Source organism: Coenobita brevimanus, chromosome 72 (assembly GCF_032717465.1).
Source record: "Coenobita brevimanus isolate Jiangsu-jjx chromosome 72, ASM3271746v2, whole genome shotgun sequence".
Lineage (NCBI taxonomy): Eukaryota > Metazoa > Arthropoda > Malacostraca > Decapoda > Coenobitidae > Coenobita > Coenobita brevimanus.
The window spans coordinates 19,936,160-19,961,148 of record NC_137025.1 but is presented as its reverse complement, the minus strand read 5'-3'; the positions used below and the strand labels follow the sequence as shown (position 1 = coordinate 19,961,148).

The window sequence follows — 24,989 nt, the reverse complement described above, 5'->3', positions numbered from 1 at the left end:
AGACAAATCTAAGAGAAAAGTTATCACGAACTAATGCTTTGTTAGGGCAGGAAGGACAAGGAATGGAAAAAACAGAAACTTTCTGTGTTTTTTTCTGTAATTCAAAATGTGGGTTATGAAAGAGAATTGGTCATTAGTTTGAGAATCCAAGTCCAGAACATTTAAGAGTTAGATTAGGAGATCAGTCATTGTCCCCAGTATCATTGCAAGAAATGGCAGCAACCTTTTTCTATCGTAGTTCAGATCATTTAGCTATAGGAGGCCATCTGTGTCCTTGGCAGCTTTCACAAGATTGAAAAAACCTCCAGTCACCTGTTGGAGAGTGACACCCATGCATACAAGACAAGGCCGTCACTCTGACTGGTGTATTCTGCCACCATACCACCAGCCATCTGTTGTTTTAGACTCAGCAAAATTCATACATCCAGCAACTGTGTGCTTTCAGGCAGGCCAAGTACAGGAGATTTTACTACTGTGTAGTTTTGCGAAGTGGTGGTGTATTAAGTTGTATGGATAATATAGTGGTAGGTTGTACAGTAGATATTATTAATCCCACAACTTTGTAATGTCCTTTTTAGTTTATTCTTGGCATTACTAGATGAGTTTATTCAACTTAGGAAAAACCTGTTTTATCAGAGGGGTCTGTTAATGCTATATTTATCCTCCCCAGTTCAAAAAATCTCAACTGAATAAAAATTGTCAAGTAGTAAGAAGAATAAACTAACAAATATGTCATAAGATTGAAGGGGTTTATTTGGTGTCATATGCCAGAGAAAGTAATGTAGGTACCTGTAGCATAGCAGTGTGCACTAACCAGGACAAGCACAAATGAGAAATAAGTAGTTTAGGTATGTTTAATCCTTCACTGCAGTGATGACGTAAATCTAAATTTCTTGCTACTTTCAGATGATTATGTTTACCTTATGATCCATCCATACTGGAGCAGTTCTTAGAGGCTGTTGCAGACCAAGTCACCAGAGGGGAGGGGGGGGGTCTCTTCTATCAGTAAATTGTCTGGCAGTAACAAGAATGAAACACTGAAATTATCAGTGTAATGAAGCTTAAATTCTACCAACTGTTTTAATTTAACTTTTTAATACTGTTGCTTTATCTCAGTACATTTCTGTCTCACTAAAAGTTTCATGTTATATACTTTATAATACTTCTCAAGATAAAGACCCTCATGATTGACTTTGCTTGCTCTCCCTGGAACCTCAGTGTAGATAAGACCCAGTACAGTACATTTTTCTTGTATAGAGGACAAAGAGAATACCTTTTGTGGCAACAGCTGGTAACAGTTTTTCTAATGGTAGAAATTATATTGAAATTGTATTTTTTGTGAAGATTACTAAGGGACTGAATAGGAAGGCTGCCAGAGATTGAGCAGCATGGAGAGCCACTGTTAGGTGACCAAGGCTGACAGATCCCAGCATGTTGGAACCATTACATACAGTACATAACGATATGATCAAACAGTTTCAACCCAACCTGAACCTGCTTCAGGTTCCAGATTGAGTCAGAGTTTTATTTTTATGGTAAATACAATTTCAACACAGTATATGGGTGAAATTTCTACCATTTGAAGTGTTCACATCATTGTGAAATCGTGACTCATTTTTCTTAATATTTTCTGTAAAGAGTGTTTTCCAAAGTATCGCAACTTTATCCTCACATTTTTTGCTGTAAAAATTAGGAATTGGCAGATCGGCTTTATTGGTATCAACTAAACATTAGGTGGCAGTACTTCTTTTGCATACTGAGGAAGTAACAGCAAAAAAGAACATAAAAAAAGGCAACATATAATGGAAACTTTCCATACTGTACTGTATACTGTAATCCTTTTTATATGCAACTTCAGTTTACATATGCTTTTGCCATTAAATGTACATTAAGTATATGTAAATTGCCTGCTAAAGTTACACTGGTTTCTATAAAGCTGATTCTCTTGTTTCTTGTAATTTACAGTACCTGTTTTATAAAGTTGTAATTTAAAACTCTTGCCGTAGCATACTTAGCATACTTAAGACTGTCTGTACCAACAACATCTCTCCACTGATGCAGCTACACGCCGAATATGACAGTGGTAATGATGAATATGTGCACCACCGAGTGTCCCAAGCCTTCCAGACTTCCCAACTAGTCCGATTCGCCCGCCAGCCCACCGATGTCCTCATCTTTGCAGGGGACTTCAACTGCACACCCACTGACATTGCCTACAGGATCGTCAAATTCTATGGATGCCTCATTGACTCATACACCGACAGTCCAGTGAAGGTGAGGTTGCAGGATAATCCTTTCCTTTCTGTGACATAATTTTGTCTTTATTCTTAACTCATATACCCTCAACATGACGTTTTTGTTCAATTCTCTGCACCCTATCCCTCCATCTTACCCTTGGTCTCCCTCTCTCCCTCTGTTTCACTCATGCACTCTCCTAGTCAGTCTCTCACTCACTGTACAGGTATTTTTGTTGTTGATCAACCCCAGTCTGTCTGGCTGAGCAGACCCCTCTACCACAGGCAAGCATCCACCTCTGCAGGGTTGTCCCATGCAGTGAACCAATGTTCCCGTGTGGCTGACAGCTCCTTACCGCAGCGAGGCACGGGGAACAGTGTGGAGGTTTGATTTTGGATGGGTGCTGCATTTGTCTCTCTCATCTCAGTTTATAGGCACCATAGCAGGCTCAGCCCCACTCCATCATTTGGTTATATGGTTACCATCCAATGCTGTAAATGCTTACCTGAGTTACAAGAAATTGTTAAGCTTGTCACTCAGTGTTGAGCCACCTGAAATAGAAGGAAGAGCAATTAAAAATAACTGTAAGAAAGGGGAGAAGAAAGAAGAGGGGAGGGCAGACACAAACCTAGAATGTGAAAGGAAAAGGAAGAAGTAGGCAGCACTACAAGTGAGTGGATAATGGTCAGCACCACCTATGCAGTAATTAATTACAAACATAATAACAAAAACTATTAAATTTTCACACAGTCTTTCCCTCTTCAGAACCCTGGTTGCAGTGGAGAAACCAATGAGACTCCAGCCAACAGTTACACCAGTGTGAAGGCTCTCATGGTCAACCCCTCTGGCCACAGGATCGATTATGTTTTCTACCAGGCCTCTACCACACATAAGGTGGGTTTGCCAGGCACTGTGTGGCAGTGGATTGAAGGACACAAAGGGAGATGGCTGTGCAGTTTAGGTAGTATTGGTGTTGAGGTTAGGGGATTGTGATACATCTACAGAAAATTCAGTGCTGCACGCTCACTCACCAGTTTGAATCAGTGAATTTGAAACAGTAGTCAGACACCTGCCTGTTTGAGTTGTTTGAGAGTGGTGGGGATTGGAGGAGTGGCATGAGCTATTAGTTCCCGTGCCCCTCCCTCTCCTAGAATCTCACCTTTCTCATACTGTTGCTAGATTGGCAAGGGCCTGATCACTGCTTTGCTAGCACTGATCTCTCACAAAGAGGTTCAGATTGGTCTGTCTCTGTCTACCTATAGCCAGATGCCTCAATCTCATAAGGGGTGGCCACAAGCAAGTCGCCTCCATGTCACCCAGTCCCCTACTGTTTTGATACCCTCCCCCCAACATACACCCCCCCCCTCTCTCATATACCTCCCTGCTCCATCCCTCCATATCATCCTCAGTCTACCTTCCCCTCTCTCCCCCCTCCCCACTGATATACATTCCCCCAGTTTCTCACTCTCTGTTCTCTCCACATGGCCAAAATATCTCAGTGTATTTCAGTGCTTTCTGTTGCATCCACATCCACACCACAGTGCTCCTTCACTTCCTCATTTGTTAGTCTGCCATTCCTTATAACATCACATGCTTCTCTCCAGTAACTCATTTCCACTGCTCTTACTCTTGACTTGTGTCTTTCCAACAAGGTCCAGGCTAATCTTCCATACATTAGAGTTGGTATGACAATACCATCATGCAGTGACCCTTTTACCACCATGCTCACTTCCCTATTTCTTTTCGCTGCTTTCAGTGAACCAGGAATCTTTCTTCCTTGTTGTACCCTGTCAGGCACTTCATCCTCTAAACTTCCATCTTTACCCTTCACACTACCCATGCACTTGAATGCACTCAATTTTCTATCTCCTCACTATCCAGCCTCACTGTGCATTCAGTGACTTATTTTCTCGCGAATACCACAACTTTACTTTTCCCTGCTTTCACCATTAGATTCTGTTTCTTACAGACTCTCCCAAGCTCACTCACCAAGCCTTGCAGTTCTCTTTCATCTTCACTTAACAATCCAGTATCATCTGCAATCTACAAAACAGGAAGTTTCCAAATGCAACCCTCTCTCATTAAGGCTGCTCCAACATCGATCCATTGCCTTACCTTGTATTTCTTCTATAACTCCATTCTTATACAAATTGAACAGCCATGGGGACATGACACATCCCTTTTTCAATCAGTCATTTGGATAAGTGGAGTTACTCAGTTCTTCATCTACACACACTGCAACCCCAGCACCCTCATACATACTCATCATGGCATTCAACAACAACGCATTTACTCCATATATTTTTAATATGCTCTCACCAAAGTCTTGAAGGCCACATTGGCTACAACTTCTTTCCATTTTCTAGAAACGTTTCTACTAAACACTGTCGGATGATTATCTGATCTACACACCTTCTTCCCTTCCTGAAACTTCCTTGTTCTTCTCCAGATAATTCCTTTATTATATCCTTAACTCAGCCAACATGTTTCCTACCATATACTTTTCCTGTTACACTAAGAAGACAAACACCCCTGTGATTGTACCACACATTTATTTTTCCCCATTTCCCTTGTACAGGGGAATAATTATACCTGACTTCCAGTCCTCCAGGACTACCTTCCTCCCAGGTCAATCTGCACATCCTCCAGTCTCTCCCCCATGCTTCAGCATTTCACCACACACTCCATAAATTCGTTGAGCTTTCCTCATTTTGACTTCCGTCATTGCTTCCATTACTTCCACCCTACTGATCTATTCCTCCCGTTTAATCTCCCTCCTTCTTCAGCCATTCCTCAGCCACTTATACTCGCATTACTTTCATTTTCTATGTTTAACAATTCCTTAAAGATATCTTTCCATCTGCTCACATTTTTTCCCTTTCCATGAGCAGTCAGCCATTTTTATCTTTCACTCCTCTACCACCTTTTTTATCACTCTGTTGTACTCATTTAACCTCCTTCCAGAACATTTTGTTACATTCACTCCATTTTACATTCAAATTCCATCCAAACTCCCCATCTTATTCTCTCTTACTAATCTTTTCACCTCTCTTCCACTCTACATATAACTCCCTATTCTGTCTCTCAACTTCCTCCAAGTCTCTGCTTCCCATCCAGTCACTATATGCTTTCTCTTTTTGTGCCACAGCTTGTCTCACAACTTCATTCCAACATGCAGTTCCTTGCACCCCCATTAATCATCTCTTCATCCCACACACCATCTCAAATCACCCCAATTGCTGCACAGATTTCTTCTGTGAATACCTTGCACACACCATTCGCCTCCCCCATCTGCTCCAATCATATTTACCCCATCACTTATCCCCTTCTCGTATATTCTACCTTTTTTTTTTTTTTTTTTTTTTTTTTTTTTTTTTCCTGCACCTTTCTGACCTCTTTGTATTGACTGTTTCTTCTTGCTCTTCTCTCTTTCTGTTCATCCATCACATTTGTATCTTGACTCTTCACCACCACCGAGCGGTGGTCAGAGAGTCCATACCCCCAACCACTCTGTACTCTCGCATCCAGCACACACCTTCTCACTCTTTCATCCACGCTCACACACACAGTCAGTCATTGCCCTCCGTATGCTCGGCCCACTACCCACCCTTCTCATCACTCGCCATGTATACCTGTGGATCATTTTGTGGTTAAAGAGGGTATTGGCTATCACCAATTCCCACCTCACACAGATGTCCACTAGAGCCCTGCCATTCTCATTGACTTCTGCAGGTACACCCCACTCACAAACTGCTCCATCCACCTTCACATTTCCAACTTTTCCATTCATATCTCCAATAAAACACACTCCCTTCTCTCAAACTTTTCCATACATGCTTCCACATTTGCCCAGAACTCTTCTTTCACTTTGCTTGTATGGTCTTCAGTCAGCGCATATACACACACAGTCATCCATGCTTTTACACCAACTTTCAGTCACACCCATCCAATCCTTGAACCAATTGATCCATATTCTGTTATATTCTCCTTCCATCTCTTGCACACAACAGTACATACACCCCCCCTTTGCCCTCTCATTCTCACCTACTTCTGCACATATACCCAATCCATACTCCCACTCTTTCATACTCTCACCTCACCATTTCATCTCAGTCAGTCCACTATATCCACTCTTGGTTCCTCAAGGACCTATCACGAACTCTCTTCCTTTTATTCATCAGTGACCTTCTAAGCTGTACATCTAACCCTATCCACTCATACGCTGATGACTCCACCCTTCACCTTTCCATTCGGTTCCCTCAACGCCCATCTCAGCAGTTACTTCAACAAACAAGGGATGAGGCTATGGCACACCTAATGTCTGACTTGGCTCGTATCTCTGACTGGGGTAAAAATAATCTGGTTGTTTTTAATGCATCTAAGACTCAGTTCTTACACCTATCAACCCGACAAAATCTTCCACAGGTATACCCACTAATGTTTAATAATATTCAGCTTAATCCTGAATCATCCTTGAACATGCTTGGGGTTTCATTTACTCGGGACTTATCTTGGAAAGATCATATTACATCTCTTGTAAAATCTGCTTCCAAGAGATTGGGTGTACTAAGCCGACTCCATTCTTTCTTTACCCCTGCACAATTGTTGACTCTATACAGGGGTTTTATCTGCCCCTGTGTGGAGTACAACTCTCATGTGTGGAGAGGCCCCCCACATACAGCTCTTCTCAATAGGGTGGAGTCAAAGGCTTTTCGTCTCAATAACTCTCCTCCTCTTACTGACTCCCTTCAACCTCTTTCTCATCGCCGCACTGTTGCATCTTGATCTCTTTCCTATCACTACTTTAATGGTCACTGCTCCTCTGAACTGTCTGCATGCATTCCTCCACCTCAACAACGGGCGCGTAGCACCCGTCTAGCTGCAAACTCTCATCCCTTTTCTGTCCAACTCTCTAATGCAAGAGTTAACCGTTACTCCCAGTCTTTCATTTATGCAACAGGTCAACTCTGGAACTGTCTCCCTCTGTCTGTATTTCCTGCTGCCTATGATCTCCAGTCTTTCAAACGCAGTGTGTCCAGGCATCTCGAAATGATCGGATCTTGAATTTGGCTCTCTATTGTATTTTGTTTTTCTCTTGGAGGGAACTGTTATTGCAGGCTCATGGCCTTTGGTTCCTTCTTCCTCACATTAAAAATATATATATATATATATATATATATATATATATATATATATATTATATATACATATACATAAAGTAATCACTCCAATATCCGACGTAATAGAGCCATAGGTAGGTCCAGATATTGGTTCTGTCCGGATATTGGGCCACAGCTTATGGACTTGTACTTATGGACCCTAACTCAGAGAACACCTATACAACTCCCTCTGGACCTGCATAGCACCTATTTAAGACCCAAATCACACCAATAAGGCACATAAATGACTGAAATAAATGCAAAAGAAACATAAAATGAGGGTTTAGAAGTATGTTCATACATTAATAAACATTCTGGTACTTATGGACCCTAACCTAGCCTAACTCAGAAAAACACATTCCTACTGCACATGCATAACTACTAACACCCTATTCACACCAATAAAGGACATTAAAGAGTGAAATGAGGTAAGTATAGTATGGAAAAAAGTACAGTATGAAACATTCTGGCTACTTACAGCAAGTCCCTGGCCACCTCGATGAATAACAGCCTCCTCTCGGACTCTGACAGTAAGAAGGATTTCCTGAAGCACTTGCAGTACACTGTTCCTGAAGTCTTGCACTGAACTTAGTCAATAACACACACAAGTCCGTTCTCTTCACAGTTTGCACTTTTGTCTAAATAATGCTCCATTGTAACTTACTAAGTGTTGCACTTTGACTTTTCCCATTCATATAATTTTCCAAAGCCAAAACAAACAAGTCTACGTTAAATTTTTTTTCTATTGAGTCTTTTCTCTCACAACTTTAAATCCTTAACACAACACACTGTTTTTTTCACTGCACAACACTCTAAATTCCCGTGTGGTCTAGTGGAGAAGTTCTTGCTGTTTATTCACTGTCAGAGTCCGAGAGTATCACTGGCAGGCGACCTAGGGGTGCATCGCTGGGCCATGGTGATGGCGTCCCCACTGCAGACGACTCTGAAGACAGACGCAAACTCACGTCGAGCGGTGACTCCACCGTGGCTGATGTCCTAGGCTGTGGCTCGGAGCATGAGGGCCTGTCTTGGGGAGGCAACGGAATGGAGCCAGGGCTGGGCACAGCGGGGGTCACGGGCCTGAAAAAACTGTCAGTGGTTGATTGACGCAATGACCGACGATTCTGACGATTGATGATGCCCTGCCTGAAAGCATGCACTTCCTCCACGAGTCCCAAGGGCCCCATCTCCCCGTCGCAGTCTGGGTGTTCCAGGTAGTCTAGGACGAACTCTAGATGTTCCCGGAGTGCGCTCAGCTTGGGGATGGCTGGAGTAGTGGCATGCTGAGAGGAGTCCGCATCATCGTCGCCTTCAATGTTGGAATCTTCAAGTTCGGTACTGACACCTGCAACCGAAGACGCGATCTCGATATCAGACAACATCTGATACCCAGGATCGCCCTCATCGTCATCCAACCACTCACGAACATCGTCCAGATCTACGTCGTCTCCGTGCGTACGTAGCCGTGCATGGAAGTCATCCACGTCAAAGCCTAGAAAATCGTACTCCACATCCGTTCCGAGAAGCAGACGAGACCAACCATTTTCCAGAGTCTTCATAAGGACTTCCTTCCATGCACTAGCCCAGTTGTACAGCGCAGACTTGATGTTGTAGCGGCGAAGGTTTTCCAAAGTCCGCTTGCCTCATGTGTCCCGTCCCTCCCTGCGCTTGTCCTCGTCCTCGAGAACAACCATCACCTCGTCCAGGAACTTCCGACGGTATAGGCGCTTTGTTGTCACGATCACTTCTTGGTCCATTGGTTGGATGAGAGCAGTCATATTAAGTGGCAGAAACATGCACCTAATATGGCCATTTTCAGCAACCAAGTCCTAGTCGCATGGGTGGGCAGGTGCATTGTCGAGAAGAAGGAGGGCCTTTGCCTGGTAGCACGGGATGCCCATTGTCTTTGTCTGGTAATGGATGACCTCCTTGACGAAGTGACGGTGAAACCAGACTTTGAAGATCACAGCTGTGAACCATGCCTTCAAAGAATGGTACCAGACGACAGGAAGGACATCCATCACCCCACAAAGGCACCGAGGCTGCTTTGCGCGGCCAACAACAACGGGCTTAAGCTGGTGCATGCTGTTAGCACTGGCACAACACAAAGCAGATATGCGTTTCTTGGAAAGCTTGTGGCCAGGTACACGCTTCTCCGTCTCCTCGGCTAGAGTGTTTGTTGGCAGCGAGCGATAGAATAGGCCAGTTTCGTCAGCGTTGTAGACTTGACCGAGAGTTAGGCCCTCCCTGTCGATCAAGCCCTTCACCTTGTGCCGAAACTCGTCAACTCCATCCTCGTTAGCGTCCAATGCTTCGCCGTGTGCTTTACGGTTGGTAAGACCATGCCGCAACTTGAACGCGAAGAGCCAACCCTCGGATGCCTTGAAGTCTATGGCGTCGTGAAGCCTGGCGAACTTCTCAGCAGCAGCCTTCAGCTCTGTTCCACGTACCATCACACCAGCAGCACGTTGTTGTCGATACCAAATCAACGTGGATCGGTCGATTTCTGCAAACTTGGGGGTAAACATAACCTTCCTTTCCACGTTGCGTTTGCTTCTCGACGAGAAGTCAGCCGTGTACTGCATGAGTTTGTCTCGGGACCTCTTAATATCGAACAAAGTAGACCGGGCCAGGTTAAACTCGCGGAGAATGCGGGAAGAAGACCACCTCGCATCTACTTTCTCCAATATCTCCCGTTTCTTCTCCAGAGTCAACACCACTCTCTTCCTTTTCTCAGGTGGCGGGCCCATCATCACACACACTAAGAGGAGGCCCGAGAGCAGCAGGAGGCCCTGCAGCAGGTAGGGCACCACCATAAAAGCGATCACGTGGGCAGCCATTACGACGAGCGTGCACTCGCGGCGAGAAACAGGCGGAAAGTGGGAAGGATACAGCGGCGCTCTATCGAACGTCGGAGGAATGACGCACCAAAACAATGCTCTCCCGCGCCGTGCACGGTAAGTTCAAATTTCGGACGGGATTTTTTTTTTTTTTTTGGGTGGGGGGGGGGGAATGTTGGATCCCAGGACAATTATGTCCGGGTAGTGGGGATGTTCGGTTATTGGGCGTCCGGATATTAGAGTGATTACTGTATATATATAAGTGAATTTTTCTCTTTGAAAGTTGGGTTGAAACAGGGATGTGTCATGTCTCCATGGTTGTTCAATCTGTACATGGATGGGGTAATAAAAGAGGTACAAGGTAGGGTAGTGGATGTTGGAGTTGCCCTTGTGAGAGGACAGTGTTTGGAAACTCCCTGTACTGTTGTTTGCAGATGATACTGTGTTGTTGAGTGAAGACGAAGGGGAGCTGCAAGGCTTGGTGGATGAGTTTGGGAGAGTGTGTAAGAAATGGAATCTAAAGGTGAATGTAGGGAAGAGTAAAGTGATGGTCTTTGAGAGAAGTGAAGTCAGTGAATGTACAGCGAGGTTGGATGGTGAGGAATTGGAAAATGTGAGTACGTTTAAGTACTTGGGTAGTGTGATGAGTAAGGATGGAGGTTTGGAGGGTGAAGTGCTTGAAAGGGTACAGCAGGGAAGAAAGGTTGCTGGTTCTTTGAAAGCAGTGATAAGAAACAGGGAAGTGAGCATGGAAGTGAAAAAGTTACTACATGACAGTATTGTGATACCAACTCTAACGTATGGAAGTGAAGCTTGGACGTTGTTGGAAGGACACAATTCGAGAGTGAGAGCAGTGGAAATGAGTTATTTAAGAGGAGCCTGTGGAGTCACATGGAGAGACAGGCTGACGAATGAGGATATAAAGGAGCGTTGTGGTGTGGATGTGGATGTGATTGGAAGCGTTATGAGGAACACACTGAGGTGGTTTGGCCATGTGGAGAGGATGGAGGGTGAAAGACTGACGAAGAGAGTGTATGTGAGTGAGGTGGAGGGGGGAAGAGGGAGGGGGAGGCCGAGGATGAGATGGAGGGATGGGGTGGAGAGGTATATGAGAGAGGGGGGTGTGCGTTGGGAGCAGGGCAGTGAAATGGCAGGGGACAGGGCGACTTGGAGGCGATTTGTTTGTGGCCACCCCAAACGGGATTGAGGCGTCTGTCAATAGATAGATAGATAGATATATATGTAGCAGCCGTGGCTTAGTGGGTTAGAGCGCTCCGCTCTGACCCAAGGGTCATTGGTAGACATGAGGAAGGGCATAGGATCATAAATTGCTACACGCTACAGTCCTAAAGTCCTCTACCCAGGGGCAACACCTCGGCCGTTCGGGGATATCTGGCGTAAAACCAAATTATTTTATTATATATGAGGTCCCGTGTGCAAGAGTATACCCATCCACTACCTTGTCGAAAATTGAGATAATGCTATCCCGCAGTCCCTCAGAGTATGTACTTTCATGTGGACTTGGTGGATGTGATGTATGACCCAAGACATAGGGCGAAAACCCATAGAAGTAACATTGGGTTTACAATGCCACCCTTTATCAAGCGCAACCACTGTATTCATTAATAAGATTATTAATGTAAAAATCATTTTTCCTAGTATTATTGGTGTTACTTTGTTTGTTATTGCACATAATAGATGTAAAGTCTCTATTGTTCACATAAAAACACAGACCAACAAGGACCAGGTGAAGAAAAAATGTTGCATATTGATAATTTTTTTGAAAATTTTATAAAACTTACATTTTATGACAATAACCAGGCATATTTATAACCAACCATTCTATAGACATTCAACTTCATCTTACAACAAAAAGGAACTCACTAGCTATTGGCCTGCAGTACTAGTTTATGCAAGATAGTAGCATCATTGTATGCTAATATGTTGATTTTTTTGGTTTTCTTTTTTGGGTAAAAACAATAGTACGTTTACTAAACAGTTTTGGACAAAGTAGAGACAATCAGCTTTAAAATGATGTAAGCGCCATTATCCTAGGTATAAAAGTTTTTGCAGTATCATTCTTCAAAGCTGTAAAAACTTTAAACGCGATTTCTGCCACTTTTAAAAAATGGTGCATGGGTATACTCTTGCATGTGGGGCCTCATATATATATATATATATATATATATATATATATACACAGTGCATGTCATCGCAGTGCGCGATTCTCATTGTGCGTGAGTGACCAAAAATCATAACCAAAAACCCTTCAATGCGTGAGTTTACCACACAGAATGCGAGGCAGAGGCAAGGAGTGGCTCAAAAATGCCATTTTCTACTACTGCACGACCACCCCTCACACAGCGCGTCACGTGTTGTCATTTGATGCGCAGAAATTCCCGGGCATTCTACTGCGCAGCTTGGGGTACAAGGGAGCGAGCGCACCATAACAGTCCTGGCTCGTACACTGTGCAGATCCGCTCTCGACAGCTAACCTGTCATGTACAACGTGTGGTGTTTTTTGTGCTGCCTATACTTCGCCGCACCGTGGCTCCAACCCCAAGAGTTAAGAAACTTCTGATGCACGCCACCAAGTTAAAGATCATTAAGATGAAGGAGGAGGGTCAAGGAAACACTGCTATTGGGAGAACCCTGGGACTGGCTGAATCTACAGTGAGAACTGTGTGGAAGAACCGTGAAGCCATAAAGGCTGTAGTGAAGACGTACGGTGCCTCTGACCTAGATGGCCGTTTGCGGGTGGGAAATCGTGCTGTGATACTAATGGAGCGCTATCTTGCCACCTTCATAATGAGGAAAGAAAAGGAAGGTGTTCCACTGAATGGAAGATTTAGTCAGAACCAAGCCCAGCTCTTTTACAAGGCATCATCTCGCAGGTTAAAAGTGGAAAAACCTTTCAGGGCATCGGTTGGATGGCTGGATCGTTTTCTCAAATGCAAGGAACTCCGTTACGTGAAAGTGTCTGGTGAACGTGCCTCTGCCGATGAGCTGGCCACGAGAGACTATCCCGCGATATTTCGAGCGATTATTGAAGAGGGACAGTACACCAAGGACCAGATCTACAACATCGAAGAAACGTCATCATATTACAAGGCCATGCCCAAATCAACTTACATCACTAAAAGACAGAAACAAGCCCCTGGTCACAAGCTCCAGAAGTCCAAGATGATGGTAATGTTCGCTGTAAACCTGTCTGGGAGCCACAAGATGAGGCCAGTTGTTGTACACACAGCTTCATGCCCAAGGTGCTACAAAAACCTCACGAACATGGATGCAAGTGGTGTGTATTGGTACAAGTCTGCAAATGGTTGGATGACCGGGAACATTATGGCAGACTGGTTAACGAGGCGGTGTGTCCCTGATGCCAGAGCCAAGTATCGGGAACTGGGCATTCCATTTAAGATGCTCCTTGTGCTTGATAACGCATCATCACCCTCCATACCTTGAAGGTCTTCATAAGGATTGTCATGTTGTGTTTCTGCCGCCCCGCACGACGTCACTAGTGCAGCCACTGGATCAAGAACTAATCGCCACAGTGAAGCATTTCTTCCATAAGCAAGTGTACGACTACCTACGCAGGAAGACCGACACACAAGAGGAGCTTCGTGCCCTACAAGAAGATCACTACGAAGACCTTGATGAGGCATCTGCTCCCGTTCCATCTCCACCAGCACCTGTATCCCGACCTGCTGCGGATGCCATGACTGTTGAGGCATTTTGGGATAATTTTACGGTGAAGGACGCAGTTGAATTTCTCCTACAAGCTTGGTGCCAGATTACACCTGCAACGGTGAACCATGCGTGGCGAATGCTCGTGCCTCACTTATGCATCACCCAGGAGACGGCCATTCAACCACTGGCCGAGGCTGAGGCAGCAACATTGACAGCAGCACAAGCTGTACCAGGTTTCGAGGACGTTACATTGGCGGACATACAAGAAATGCACACTGCTACTGAGGAACAGCCTCCCGAGGAAGTGTTGCAATGGATAGACGAGGCTGACGCAGAGGCCGACGCCAGACAGAGTCAAATTGAGCAGCCTAGCGTGATGGAAGGCAGGACCGAGCTGTGTATGTCAAACATTAGCAAGATCCTTGCTGCCGTGGATAAGCTCAAGGAAGAGGTGAAGGAACAGGAACTGAGCAACCTAAGAACGGAGGAACTTCTGGTTGGTATCGACAAACTCTTCCGTTTCTACGCAGACAGGCACAGGGAAGAAATAAACAGGAGAAGACAGACGCTTATAACAAGCTACACACAGCAGGCTCAAGTTGGTGAAATTGCGGAACCAGCGACATCGTCTTCTCCTGTTCCTGTTGAGGATGAAGAGGATGCAATGTCAGAAGTGTCTGCATTGGACTTTGAAGGGTTTATGGCCGAAGTGAGTGACTTTGATGCTGTTGGGGAAGGTGATCAAGAGGAGTCTGCGGAGGGAAGTGTTGGTGCGGTGGGAGGTGTGGTGAGGAGTGTGGCGCTGTAAGTGTTGCCGTGCCTCGGAACCCCTGTTATTTAAGGTCATCAGGCCTGTTGTCTACTGTTGTTAAGGTGACTACCCATATTTTTGTTATTGTAGCTATAGCTTTAGTACAATGTCTGAAACATATGACCTTTATTATGTCTCTAAGGGCCAAAAAATGTCCAGGTATGAAGGGGTACCGCCCACATGTAATTATTCCCATAAGATTATGTATTCCTAGTACGTGAATTCCCAGTGCGCGAGCTCGTGCACCGCCCAATCTCTCGCGCACTGTGCGAGCCTATTGTATATATATATATAAATATATATATATATATATACACACACACACACACACACACACACACTATATACAGTACTGTATATATATGTATATGTAGTAATCCTTGTACTGTCAAGACGCCCACTTTCTGGACTCCCCACTTACCGGACATTGTGGGCCTGGACCTTTGGAACCCAAAAATGGCCAAAAAAAGAAAAAAAAAAAATTTTAATCCAAATTTTTTCCCGCCTGTAGTTTGAAAGTGGCACACAGCGCCGAACAGCTGTTGTTTATGTACAGCCCCTTCAGCCCTTCCTTCCTCCCCAGTTACTGCCTAACCACCATCGAGAGTAAATGTCCATTGCAGTGGATGCTGCACGTGCTCATTTTTGTGAATAAACTGCAATGCCATGCCACTAGACCACATGGGACTTTATAGAGTTGTGCATTGTTAAGAAATTAGAATTTAGAGTGCAAAGGATTAAGTGTGCAGTGCAAAGTGGCGGTTGAAACTGGCGGTTGAAACTGGTGTGGTGCAATTAAGAACTGAATGTGCAGTGTTAAACAATTATACTGTAACTCACAGTGCAAAGAATTAAATGTAGCACAACACTGGATTACTGTACATGCTTCAAGAGCATTTTCACCACTACCAGAGCCTTATAGGAGGCGGCCACAGACATGCTGTAAGTACCCTGTACACTGCTTAATATTTTTCATACTCACTTCTTATTCCTCATTTTCTGGTTCCTTTTCATTTATGTCATGCTTTATGTCCATTATTGGTGTGAATAGGGTCTTAAATAGGTGCAATGTATGTTCGGTAGGGAGTTATTTAGGTGGCTTTCAGAGTTAGGCTGGGTTAGGGTCCGTAAGTACCAGTCCAGGAGTCGGGCCCACTATCTGGACGGGACCACTTTCCGGATATGCCTTTGGCTCAATTACATCTGATAGTGGAGGGATTACTCTCTCTCTCTCTCTCTCTCTCACATCATTCAAGGCCCTCACATTCCAGGTAGCCACCTTGAACATGTCTTTTGATTGGTCCTTGGCATCACCTGTAGGTCTGTCCGGGTCTGAGGCATTTTGTTTGTCTACCCCCTGGGGGTAGGGTTTTTTTTCAAGAATACTCCCCCAGTATCCTTGCTTGTTGTAAAAGGCGACTAAAAGGGTTGGCAGAAGGTTAGTGCCCCTCCCCGGAAAACAACTAACTAAAAAGACAAACCAGAAGCCTCGGACAAGGACTGACCAAACGATGACGACCCAGGACCGGACGAAGGACTTGGTAATGGCGACATGGAATGTAAGAGGAGCGAATGATGAGGTGAAAGAGAGAGAGATTGTCCAGGTGCTTGAGGGTGTGAAAGTGGATGTATGTGGAATAACTGAAACAAAATGGAGAGGAGAAAGTGAGAGAATGGGAGTATGGATGGGGTATATGTGCAGGAGTAGGTGAGAATGAGAGGGCAATGGAAGGAGTATGTATAGTTGTGAGTAAAAGATGGAAGAAGAGCATAAGACAGTATGGATCACTTGGGTCAAGGATTGTGTGGGTAAGATTGAAAGTTGGAATACAATTGTGGGCAATTGTGTGTGTGTATGCGCCAACGCAAGATCGTCCTAGCAGAGTGAGAGGAGTTCTGGACAAATGTGGAAGTTTGCATGGAAAAGTTTGGAAGGAATGAGAGAGTGTATTTGATCGGTGATATGAATGGTAAAGTAGGGAATGTGAAGGTGGATGGAATAGTTGGTGAGTGGGGTGTGCCTGCAGAGATAGATGAGAATGGCTGTTCATTAGTGGACATTTGTGCTGGGAGGGGGTTGGTGATAGCCAATACCCTCTTCAGGCACAAAATGATCAACAGGTATACATGGCGAGTGATGAGAAGTGTGGGTTGTGAACTTAATGAAAGGAAGGCAATGATTGATTATGTGTGTGTGGATGAAAGGATATAAAGATGTGTAATGGATGCAAGAGCTTATAGAGGTTGGGGGAGTGGACTTTCTGACCACCACTTGGTGGTGGCCAGAATTAGGATCCAAGTAAGATGGAGAAATAGAAGGGAAAGACGAGAGGAAGGATTAGTTGCAAGGAGAGTGGAAAGGTTACAAGAGGATGAGAAAAAGGCAGAGTATAAGAGAAAAGTGGAGGAACGATCGGGCAAATATGAATTGGTGCAAATGGGGTACGTGGAAGGTGTGTGCAGGATATTTACAGAAGAAATATGTGCAGCATGTGATGTGTGTGGGAGGAAGAGAAGATGGAGGGGGGTGCAAGGAACAGTGTGGTAGACTGAACGGTTGAGACAGGCTGTGTCACAAAAGAAGAAAGCATACAATGAATGGATGAGAAATAGGGGCGTGGAAGAAGTTGAGAGGCGGAAGAGAAAGTTATATGTTGAAAGAAAGAGAGAGGTGAAAAGATTATTAAGAGAAAGAAGAGAGTGGATGAGGAATTTGGAAGGAATTTGAGTGTAAAGTGGAGGGACCGTAAGAAAATGTTCTGGAAAGAGGTGAAGAGAGTAATACAGGGTTGAAGTGAGGTTAGCAGGGGAGTGAAAGATAAAAATGGTAGATTATTAGTGGAGAAGGGAGAAAAAGTTCGCAGATGGAGAGAACACTTTAATGAATTGTTGAACATAGAGGATGGAAGTAATGCGAGTATAAGTGGCTTGAGAATGGCTGGGAGAAGGAGGGAGGTGAGAAGACGGGAAGAAATCAGTAGGATAGAAGTTGTGGAAGCAATGAAGAAAGTTAAATTGGGGAAAGCACCAGGAATTGATGGAGTGTGTGGTGAAATGCTGAAGCATGGGGTAGAGATAGTAGTAGAATGGATGTGGAAGATGTGCAGATTGGCCTGGGAGGAAGGTAGAGTCCCGGAGGATTGGAAGTCAGGTATAATTATTCCCTTGTACAAAGGAAAAGGGGAAAAAGAAGTGTGTGGTAATCATAGGGGCATTTGTCTTCTTAGTATAATTGGAAAAGTGTATGGTAGGATACTTATTGACAGAGTTAGAGAAATAACAGAGGAATTAGTTGGAGAAGAACAGGGAGGCTTTAGGAAGGGAAGAGGTTGTGTAGATCAGATATTCATTCTTAGATCTTTGGTGGAAAAGTTTCTAGAGAAGGGAAAGAAGTTGTATGCGGCTTTCATGGATTTGGAGAAAGCATATGACAGGGTGGATAGACAAGGATTGTGGAAAGTATTAAGAATATATGGAGTAGATGGGAAGTTGTCGAATGCTGTGAAGAGTATGTATGATGGTACTAAGGCTGCAGTGCGTGTGGATGGTGAACTAAGTGAATTTTTCTCTTTGAAGGTTGGGTTAAAACAGGGATGTGCCATGTCTCTGTGGTTATTCAATTTGTACATGGATGAGGTAATAAAAGAGGTACAAGGTAGGGTAGTGGATGTTGGAGTGGCCCTGGTGAGAGACGGTAGTGTTTGGAAACTCCCTGTACTGTTGTTTGCAGATGATACTGTGTTGTTGAGCGAAGACGAAGGGGAGCTGCATGGCTTGGTGGATGAGTTTGGGAGAGTGTGTAAGAAAGGGAATCTAAAGGTGAATGTAGGGAAGAGTAAAGTGATGGTCTTTGAGAGAGGTGAAGTCAGTGAATGTACAGTGAAGTTGGATGGTGAGGAATTGGAAAATGTGAGTACGTTTAAGAACTTGGGTAGTGTGATGAGTAAGGATGAAGGTTTGGAGGATGAAGTGCTTGAAAGGGTACAGCAGGGAAGAAAGGTTGCTGGTTCTTTGAAAGCAGTGATAAGAAACAGGGAAGTGAGCATGGAAGTGAAAGAGTTACTACATGACAGTAATGTGATACCAGCTCTAACGTATGGAAGTGAAGCCTGGACGTTGTTGGAAGGACACAAGTCAAGAGTGAGGGCAGTGGAAATGAGTTATCTAAGAGGAGCCTGTGGAGTCACATGGAGAGACAGGCTGACGAATGAGGATATAAAGGAGCGTTGTGGTGTGGATGTGGATGTGATAGGAAGCGTTATGAGGAACACACTGAGGTGGTTTGGCCTTGTGGAGAGGATGGAGGGTGACAGGCTGATGAAGAGAGTGTATGTGAGTGAGGTGGAGGGGGGAAGAGGGAGGGGGAGGGTGAGGATGAGATGGAGGTATATGAGGGAGGGGGGTGTGAGTTGGGAGCAGAGCAGTGAAATGGCGGTGGACAGGGTGACTTGGAGGTGATTTGTTTGTGGCCACCCCAAACGGAATTGAGGCGTCTGGCAATAGATAGATAAATAGTTTTCTGGGGAGGGACACTAACCCTCCGCCAACCCACTTGTTGGCACGTAGGGAACACGTTTGGGTTGGTTATATGATTACCACCCAGCATTTGATTTCCTGGCTTACAGGAAGTCATTTGGCTTGTTACTCAATGTAGAGTTGCCCTGAAGTAGCACTACATTGAATGAATGGATGATGGGCAGCCCCACCAACCACAAAGTGATGGTGGCTGAGTAGTTATAATGTGGAACTCTCCTCGAATGTATTTGACTTTGTGTAGTAAACTGGTCAGTGGAGGAGGAAGTGGGGAGGGTGCAGTTAGTTGCATGAGATGGTCGTTTAGCAGAGTGGTTATGAAGATCATTGTTTAGCAGTTGAGGGATACAGTAGTGGTAAAAATACAGTTTTGTAGGAGATGAGAGAAAATCAGAAGAAAAAAATGAGGATTATTTTGTAGTGGATGAAGTGCAGGCCAGATAGTTAGATATAGTGGACTGTTCATGAGGGATTGAAGGTTGAATGGGTTTGAAGGTTATTGTTTAGTAGGTGCTAAGGGATGAAGATAGTAAGTGGTGAGTTTTTTTTTTTTTTTTTTTTTTTTTTTTTTTTTTTTTTTGAGCTGATGAAAAGGTAAGTGGGTTGTGGTACAGTATACTGGATTAGCAAGACTCCATCCAACAGCTACACCATCATGGAGACTCTCTCAGGCCACAGGATTGACTGTATTTTCTACCAGGCCTCAGCCATCCCCGTGGTGGGATTGTTCATAAGTGAGGGGTTGTCTGGAGGGCAGGTGGGGTTGCTAGGTGTAATAAATTGTTTTTTAGGGATTGAGAGATAAGTATGTGAGAGGGTTATGTTGTAGTGAATTGAGGAGTGGAGGGCAGTAATGTAGTGACCTCTCAGTTTACACAAGGGTTGTACTCTTTAAACAGTTGTGTAATATGAATTTCCTGTAATGTAAACATAATGTCCCCATAACTTTTAAAGGTGGGGGGGATAGGTTCTGATGTATAATATTGCTTTTTTTTTTTTTTTTTTTTTTTTTTTTTTTTTTTTTTTTATTGCCAGGAAGAAGTAACCGAAGGCCAGGAGTCTGTAAATTGTTCCATAAAAGAGAGAGAAAGAGAGAGAAATTTAAGAACTGTTCATTTCGAGATGCCTGGACACACTGCGTTTGAAAAACTGGAAATCATAGGCAGTAGGAAATAGAAACAGAGGGAGACAGTTCCAGAGTTGACCTGTTGCATACATGAAGGACTGGGAGTAATGGTTAACTCTTGCATTAGAGATCTGAACAGAAAAGGGGTGAGAGTTTGTTGGTAGACGGGTACTACGTGCTGGCTGTAGTAGAGGAGGGTGATAAGCAGTGACCATTGAAGGAGGGGTAGAAAAGAGGTAAAGATGCAACAGTACGATGAAGATACAGAGATTGAAGGGAGCTAGTAAGAAGAGGAGAGCTGATGAGACGAAAAGCTTTTGACTCCACCTTGTTGAGAAGAGCTGTATGTGGGGAGCTCCCCACATGTGAGAGTTGTACTCTACACAGGGGTGAATAAAACCTGTGTGTAAAGTCAACAACTGTGCTGGGTAAAGAAGGCACAGACTCGGCTTAACACACCTAATCTCTTGGAAGCAGATTTTATGAGAGAGGTAATATGTTCTTTTCAAGATAAATCCTGAGATATTGAAACCCCATGTATGTTTAAAGATGATGCAGAATTAAGCTGGATATTGTTTAAATTTGGAAGGTATTCCTGTGCAAGATTTTGTCAGGTTGATAGATGTAAGAACTGAGTTTTTGATGCATCAAAAACAGCAAGATTACTTTTACCCCAATCAGAGATGTGAGCCAAGTCTAACATTAGGTGTGCCATAGCCTCATCCCTTGTTTCTTGAAGTAACTGTTGAGATGGATGCTGTGGAAAGCAAATGGAAAGGTGAAGGGTGGAGTCATCAGCGTATGAGTGGGTAGAGGTAGATGTAAAGCTTAGAAGGTCATTGATGAACAAAAGAAAGAGAGTTGGTGATAGGACAGAGCCCTGGAGAACACCACTCTTGATAGCTGTAGGAGAAGAACGATGTCTGTCTACAGCAGCAGTCATAGAACGACCAGAAAGGAATCAAGAGATAACGACACAGATAGAATGATAGAAATCTTAAGAGGGTGGTTTGGAAATATCAAACTCAACAGAAGGCCTTTAAGATGTCAAATGCAATGGCAAAGCTTTCGCCAGTGTCCCAAAAGGAGGATGACCAGACTCTGCAAGGTAGGTGAGAAGATCGCCAGTGGAACGTCTCTGGTTTTCAGAAAGAATATTGTGACAGGAAAGATGCTTTAAAAAAATTTTTTTAAGAAAAGACTCAAAAACTTTTGAAATATAGGATGTTAAAGCAGTTGGGTGATAGAGGGTTGGGAATGGTCACCCTTCTTTGGGATGCAGAATGAGAGCACACTTCAGCAAGAAGGAAAAGTACAAGTTGATAGACAAAGATGAAAGAGTTTACCTCTGCAGGGTGTAAGCACAGTTCTTGAGGAAAACAGGATGGACCCCATCAGACCCATATGCCTTCTTAGTATTGAGGCCAGTGATGGCATAGAATACATCAGTTGAAGAAATTTTAATGAGGAAGTCAGAAGGGAGGGGGGGGGGGAGTGATGGAGGGACAGTGCCGGAATCATCCGAGGTGGAATTGGAGGAGAAAGTCAGAGTGAAGAGTTCTGCTTTATCAGTAGAGGAAATAGCTATAGAGCCATCAGGATGGAAAAGAGAAGGGAAGGATGATGAGGTAAAGTTGTCAGAAATGTTTTTTGCAAGTTGCCAGAAGGAGTGGGAAGAACTCTAATTGGAGAGTTCAGAGCAGTTAGTACGGATGAAATTATTTTTAGCGGAGCAAAGAACAAATTTAGCACGATTCCAGGCAGAAACATAAAAGATATGAGATTCAGGAACGAGTTGGCTCTGGCACCGTTTATAAGCCTTCTTGTTGTGGACAGCATTAGAACAATTGTGATTAAACCAAGTTTTTTTCTTTCAGTAGTCAAAAGATAGAAAGCTGCGTATGCTTCTAAGCCCAAGAGAATAATCTCCATAATGCGCAGTGCACACTCAGATGGCTTTCAGCCATGGAAGCAAGAATCATTCTAGGGAAAATTAAAGAAATACTGCCTGAGGGCCTCCCAATCAGCAGCTCCACAGTGCCACAACTGATGTTTCTTTGGAGGATCCACAGGCCATACTGGAGTGATAGAACAGGTTAAAGTGATAAGGTTGTGATCAGAGGAGCCCAACGAAGAGAAAAGATTAACAGTGTAAGCAGAAGCATTAGTTGTATGGAAGAGGTCACGTATGTTGGAACTGTCTCCAAGGTGGTCAGGGATATTGGTAGGGTGCTGTACAAGTTGCTCTAGGTCATTAACCCCTTAACCGCGGGGCGTCACTTTTGTGATTCTGTGTTATTTTGAATTCGCCCAGGCTTTCAAGTGGTGGCTTGTATCATCTATCAGTACTGCCAATGTCCAACACTAGTCAGCATTCCTAATCTCATCTGTACTCCCATCCATTGTTGACAATTTAGCCATTTCTTCCCATTCTTGACTCTCCTCCCTACCTCCCCTCAATTACCCTCTCCTCTCGCCTGCCTGGCCGTGCTGTGCTAAGTAAATCTTCCCTGGAATTTTGCACTGATTTCATCCATTGAAATAAGCCCTATGTCCTCTTCTTATACCAAATAATATATACAAAAAAGAAATAAGGTAAGTGAGAGTGCCATACACCTGGAATTGGCTAATTATCACCTGACCACCTCACATGCACTCGTTCGCTAATTTTTGCTGTTTATTTCCCCTTGAAATATGCCGTATAATCTATTCTCGTAATAAAAATGTATATAAGAAAGGAAGGGAAAAGCCTAAGTGATATTTACATTCACCTGGAACTACCTAATTATTTTAGGCCACCACACTGTATTCTATGCAAAGTAAATCTTCCCTGGAATTTTCCACTGATTTCATCCATTGAAATAAGCCCTATGCCCTATTCTTATACCAAATAATATATTCAAAAAAGAAATAAGGTAAGTGATAGTGCCATACACCTGGAATTGGCTAATTATCACCTGACAACACCTCACGTGCACTCGTTCGCTAATTTTTGCTGTTTATTTCCCCTTGAAATATCCCGTACAATCAATTCTCGTAATAAAAATATATATAAGGAGGGAAGGGAGAAGCCTAAGTGATATTTACATTCACCTGGAACTACCTAATTTGTAATGTATTGTCTAGATTTCCTGCCAATCATTTCATAGCTATATATTAGCAGCTCTCATGAGGCTGACGTTGGCAGTAATGCACTCTCCCTAGGTGTGGTGCGGTGAGGATCTGTCCGTTCTCCCCTTTGGGGCTAAGATGCGAATGAATGTGTTTGAATGGATGAGTAAATGGAGAGTGAGTCGTCCTGTCTCGGCTACCTCCCTTTCCTTGGGGGAAGCAGCCTAGGTATATAGATAGATAGATTTTTAGAGAGTCTGTCGGAGCGCGAATATGCCCGCGTGAGCTGCAAGTCAAAGCAAAACAAGCCCGCGGTTAAGGGGTTAAGGATAGAAAAGATGTAGGCTTGTTCACCACGTAGATCAGTGAAAGGAGAGGAGAGCCTGCTGTGGTGGTGAACATTGAATCTCCTAGAATGGAGACTTCAGAGAAAGGGGAAATGGATAGAATGTGTTCCTTCTTGGAAGTACGATAGTCAAAGAATTTTTGTCAGTAGAATTAGGGGATAAGTAAACAGCACATATACAGTATATTTAGTCAGAAAATGACAGGAAGGTTGAAGCCAGAGAGTAGAGAAATCAGAAGATTCAAGCTCAGGAACATAAGAGCAAGATATACAGTACTGTTGCATACATATGCACAACAGCCACCTTTGGCATGGAAATGAATACAGTATAGAGAAAGTAGGTGGATACAGAGAAGGGTTTGCTATCAGTCGTCTCAGACAGCTGAGTCCCAGTTAGGAAGAGAAGGTGAAGTTTAGAGGAGGAGAGGCCACAAATGTTGCAGAAATGAAGAAGTGAGTCAGACAGTTGTTCTTGGCATCTCGCTGGGTCATCACCGGGAGAGGGGCAGAGGGTGGGGGCATTTATGGTCCCCCCCTCTAGGGACTCCAAGGTTTGTTGTTGAGATGCCATTTTGCTACTTTTGAATAGGAAGTGTAGTGTGTAATGTGCATGTAGTTTGGTGTTGACAGTAAGAGGAACTTGTATTGGAGGGCATGCCGGCCTACTCTGTGTTGTTGAAACACTGAAAAAGTTCAGCAAAGGGGGGTGGTCAGGAGCTAGTCCTGAGGGCTGATAAAATGGGAGCTCCAGTTCTCCCTGTCATCAGCTTTCCATCCATCTTGGGAGTACTGCCCTGCTCTACTGGTGCTACAATCTATTCCCTGTCAAGTGCACAGTGTACTAAATGTACTTAGCATTTATTTACCACTTTGTACATAGTCATCTCTAGTTTTACAATGTTTAGAGTATGTATTACCTTGAAACAAGGCATTTTTGGTTAGCATGTTAGACATTTCTGCAAGCCAAAATGGCTAGCAGAACAAAGCAATCATCACATTAGTGAGTGGTGTGAAATGTCCTGCGCTACCTTACAACAAAGGCAGAGATTGTCATGGATCCTGCAGTGTGAGAAGCTCTAACAGACTGTCTTATGGTTCTGCAAATTGATGTTATGTTTGTAATGTCCAAAAAATGAAT

The 24,989-nt window shown here is 43.9% G+C and overlaps 1 protein-coding gene across 1 annotated transcript in view; it reads left to right on the top strand.

Moving 5' to 3' along the window:
* Positions 1 to 24,989, top strand: part of nSMase (neutral sphingomyelinase) — a 131,180-nt gene that overhangs the window by 84,695 nt on the left and 21,496 nt on the right. The window contains exons 4-5 of the mRNA XM_080278312.1: positions 2,062 to 2,274; positions 3,001 to 3,129. Of these exons, the coding sequence (XP_080134438.1) occupies positions 2,062 to 2,274; positions 3,001 to 3,129 (342 nt within the window). The remainder of the gene's footprint in view (positions 1 to 2,061; positions 2,275 to 3,000; positions 3,130 to 24,989) is intronic.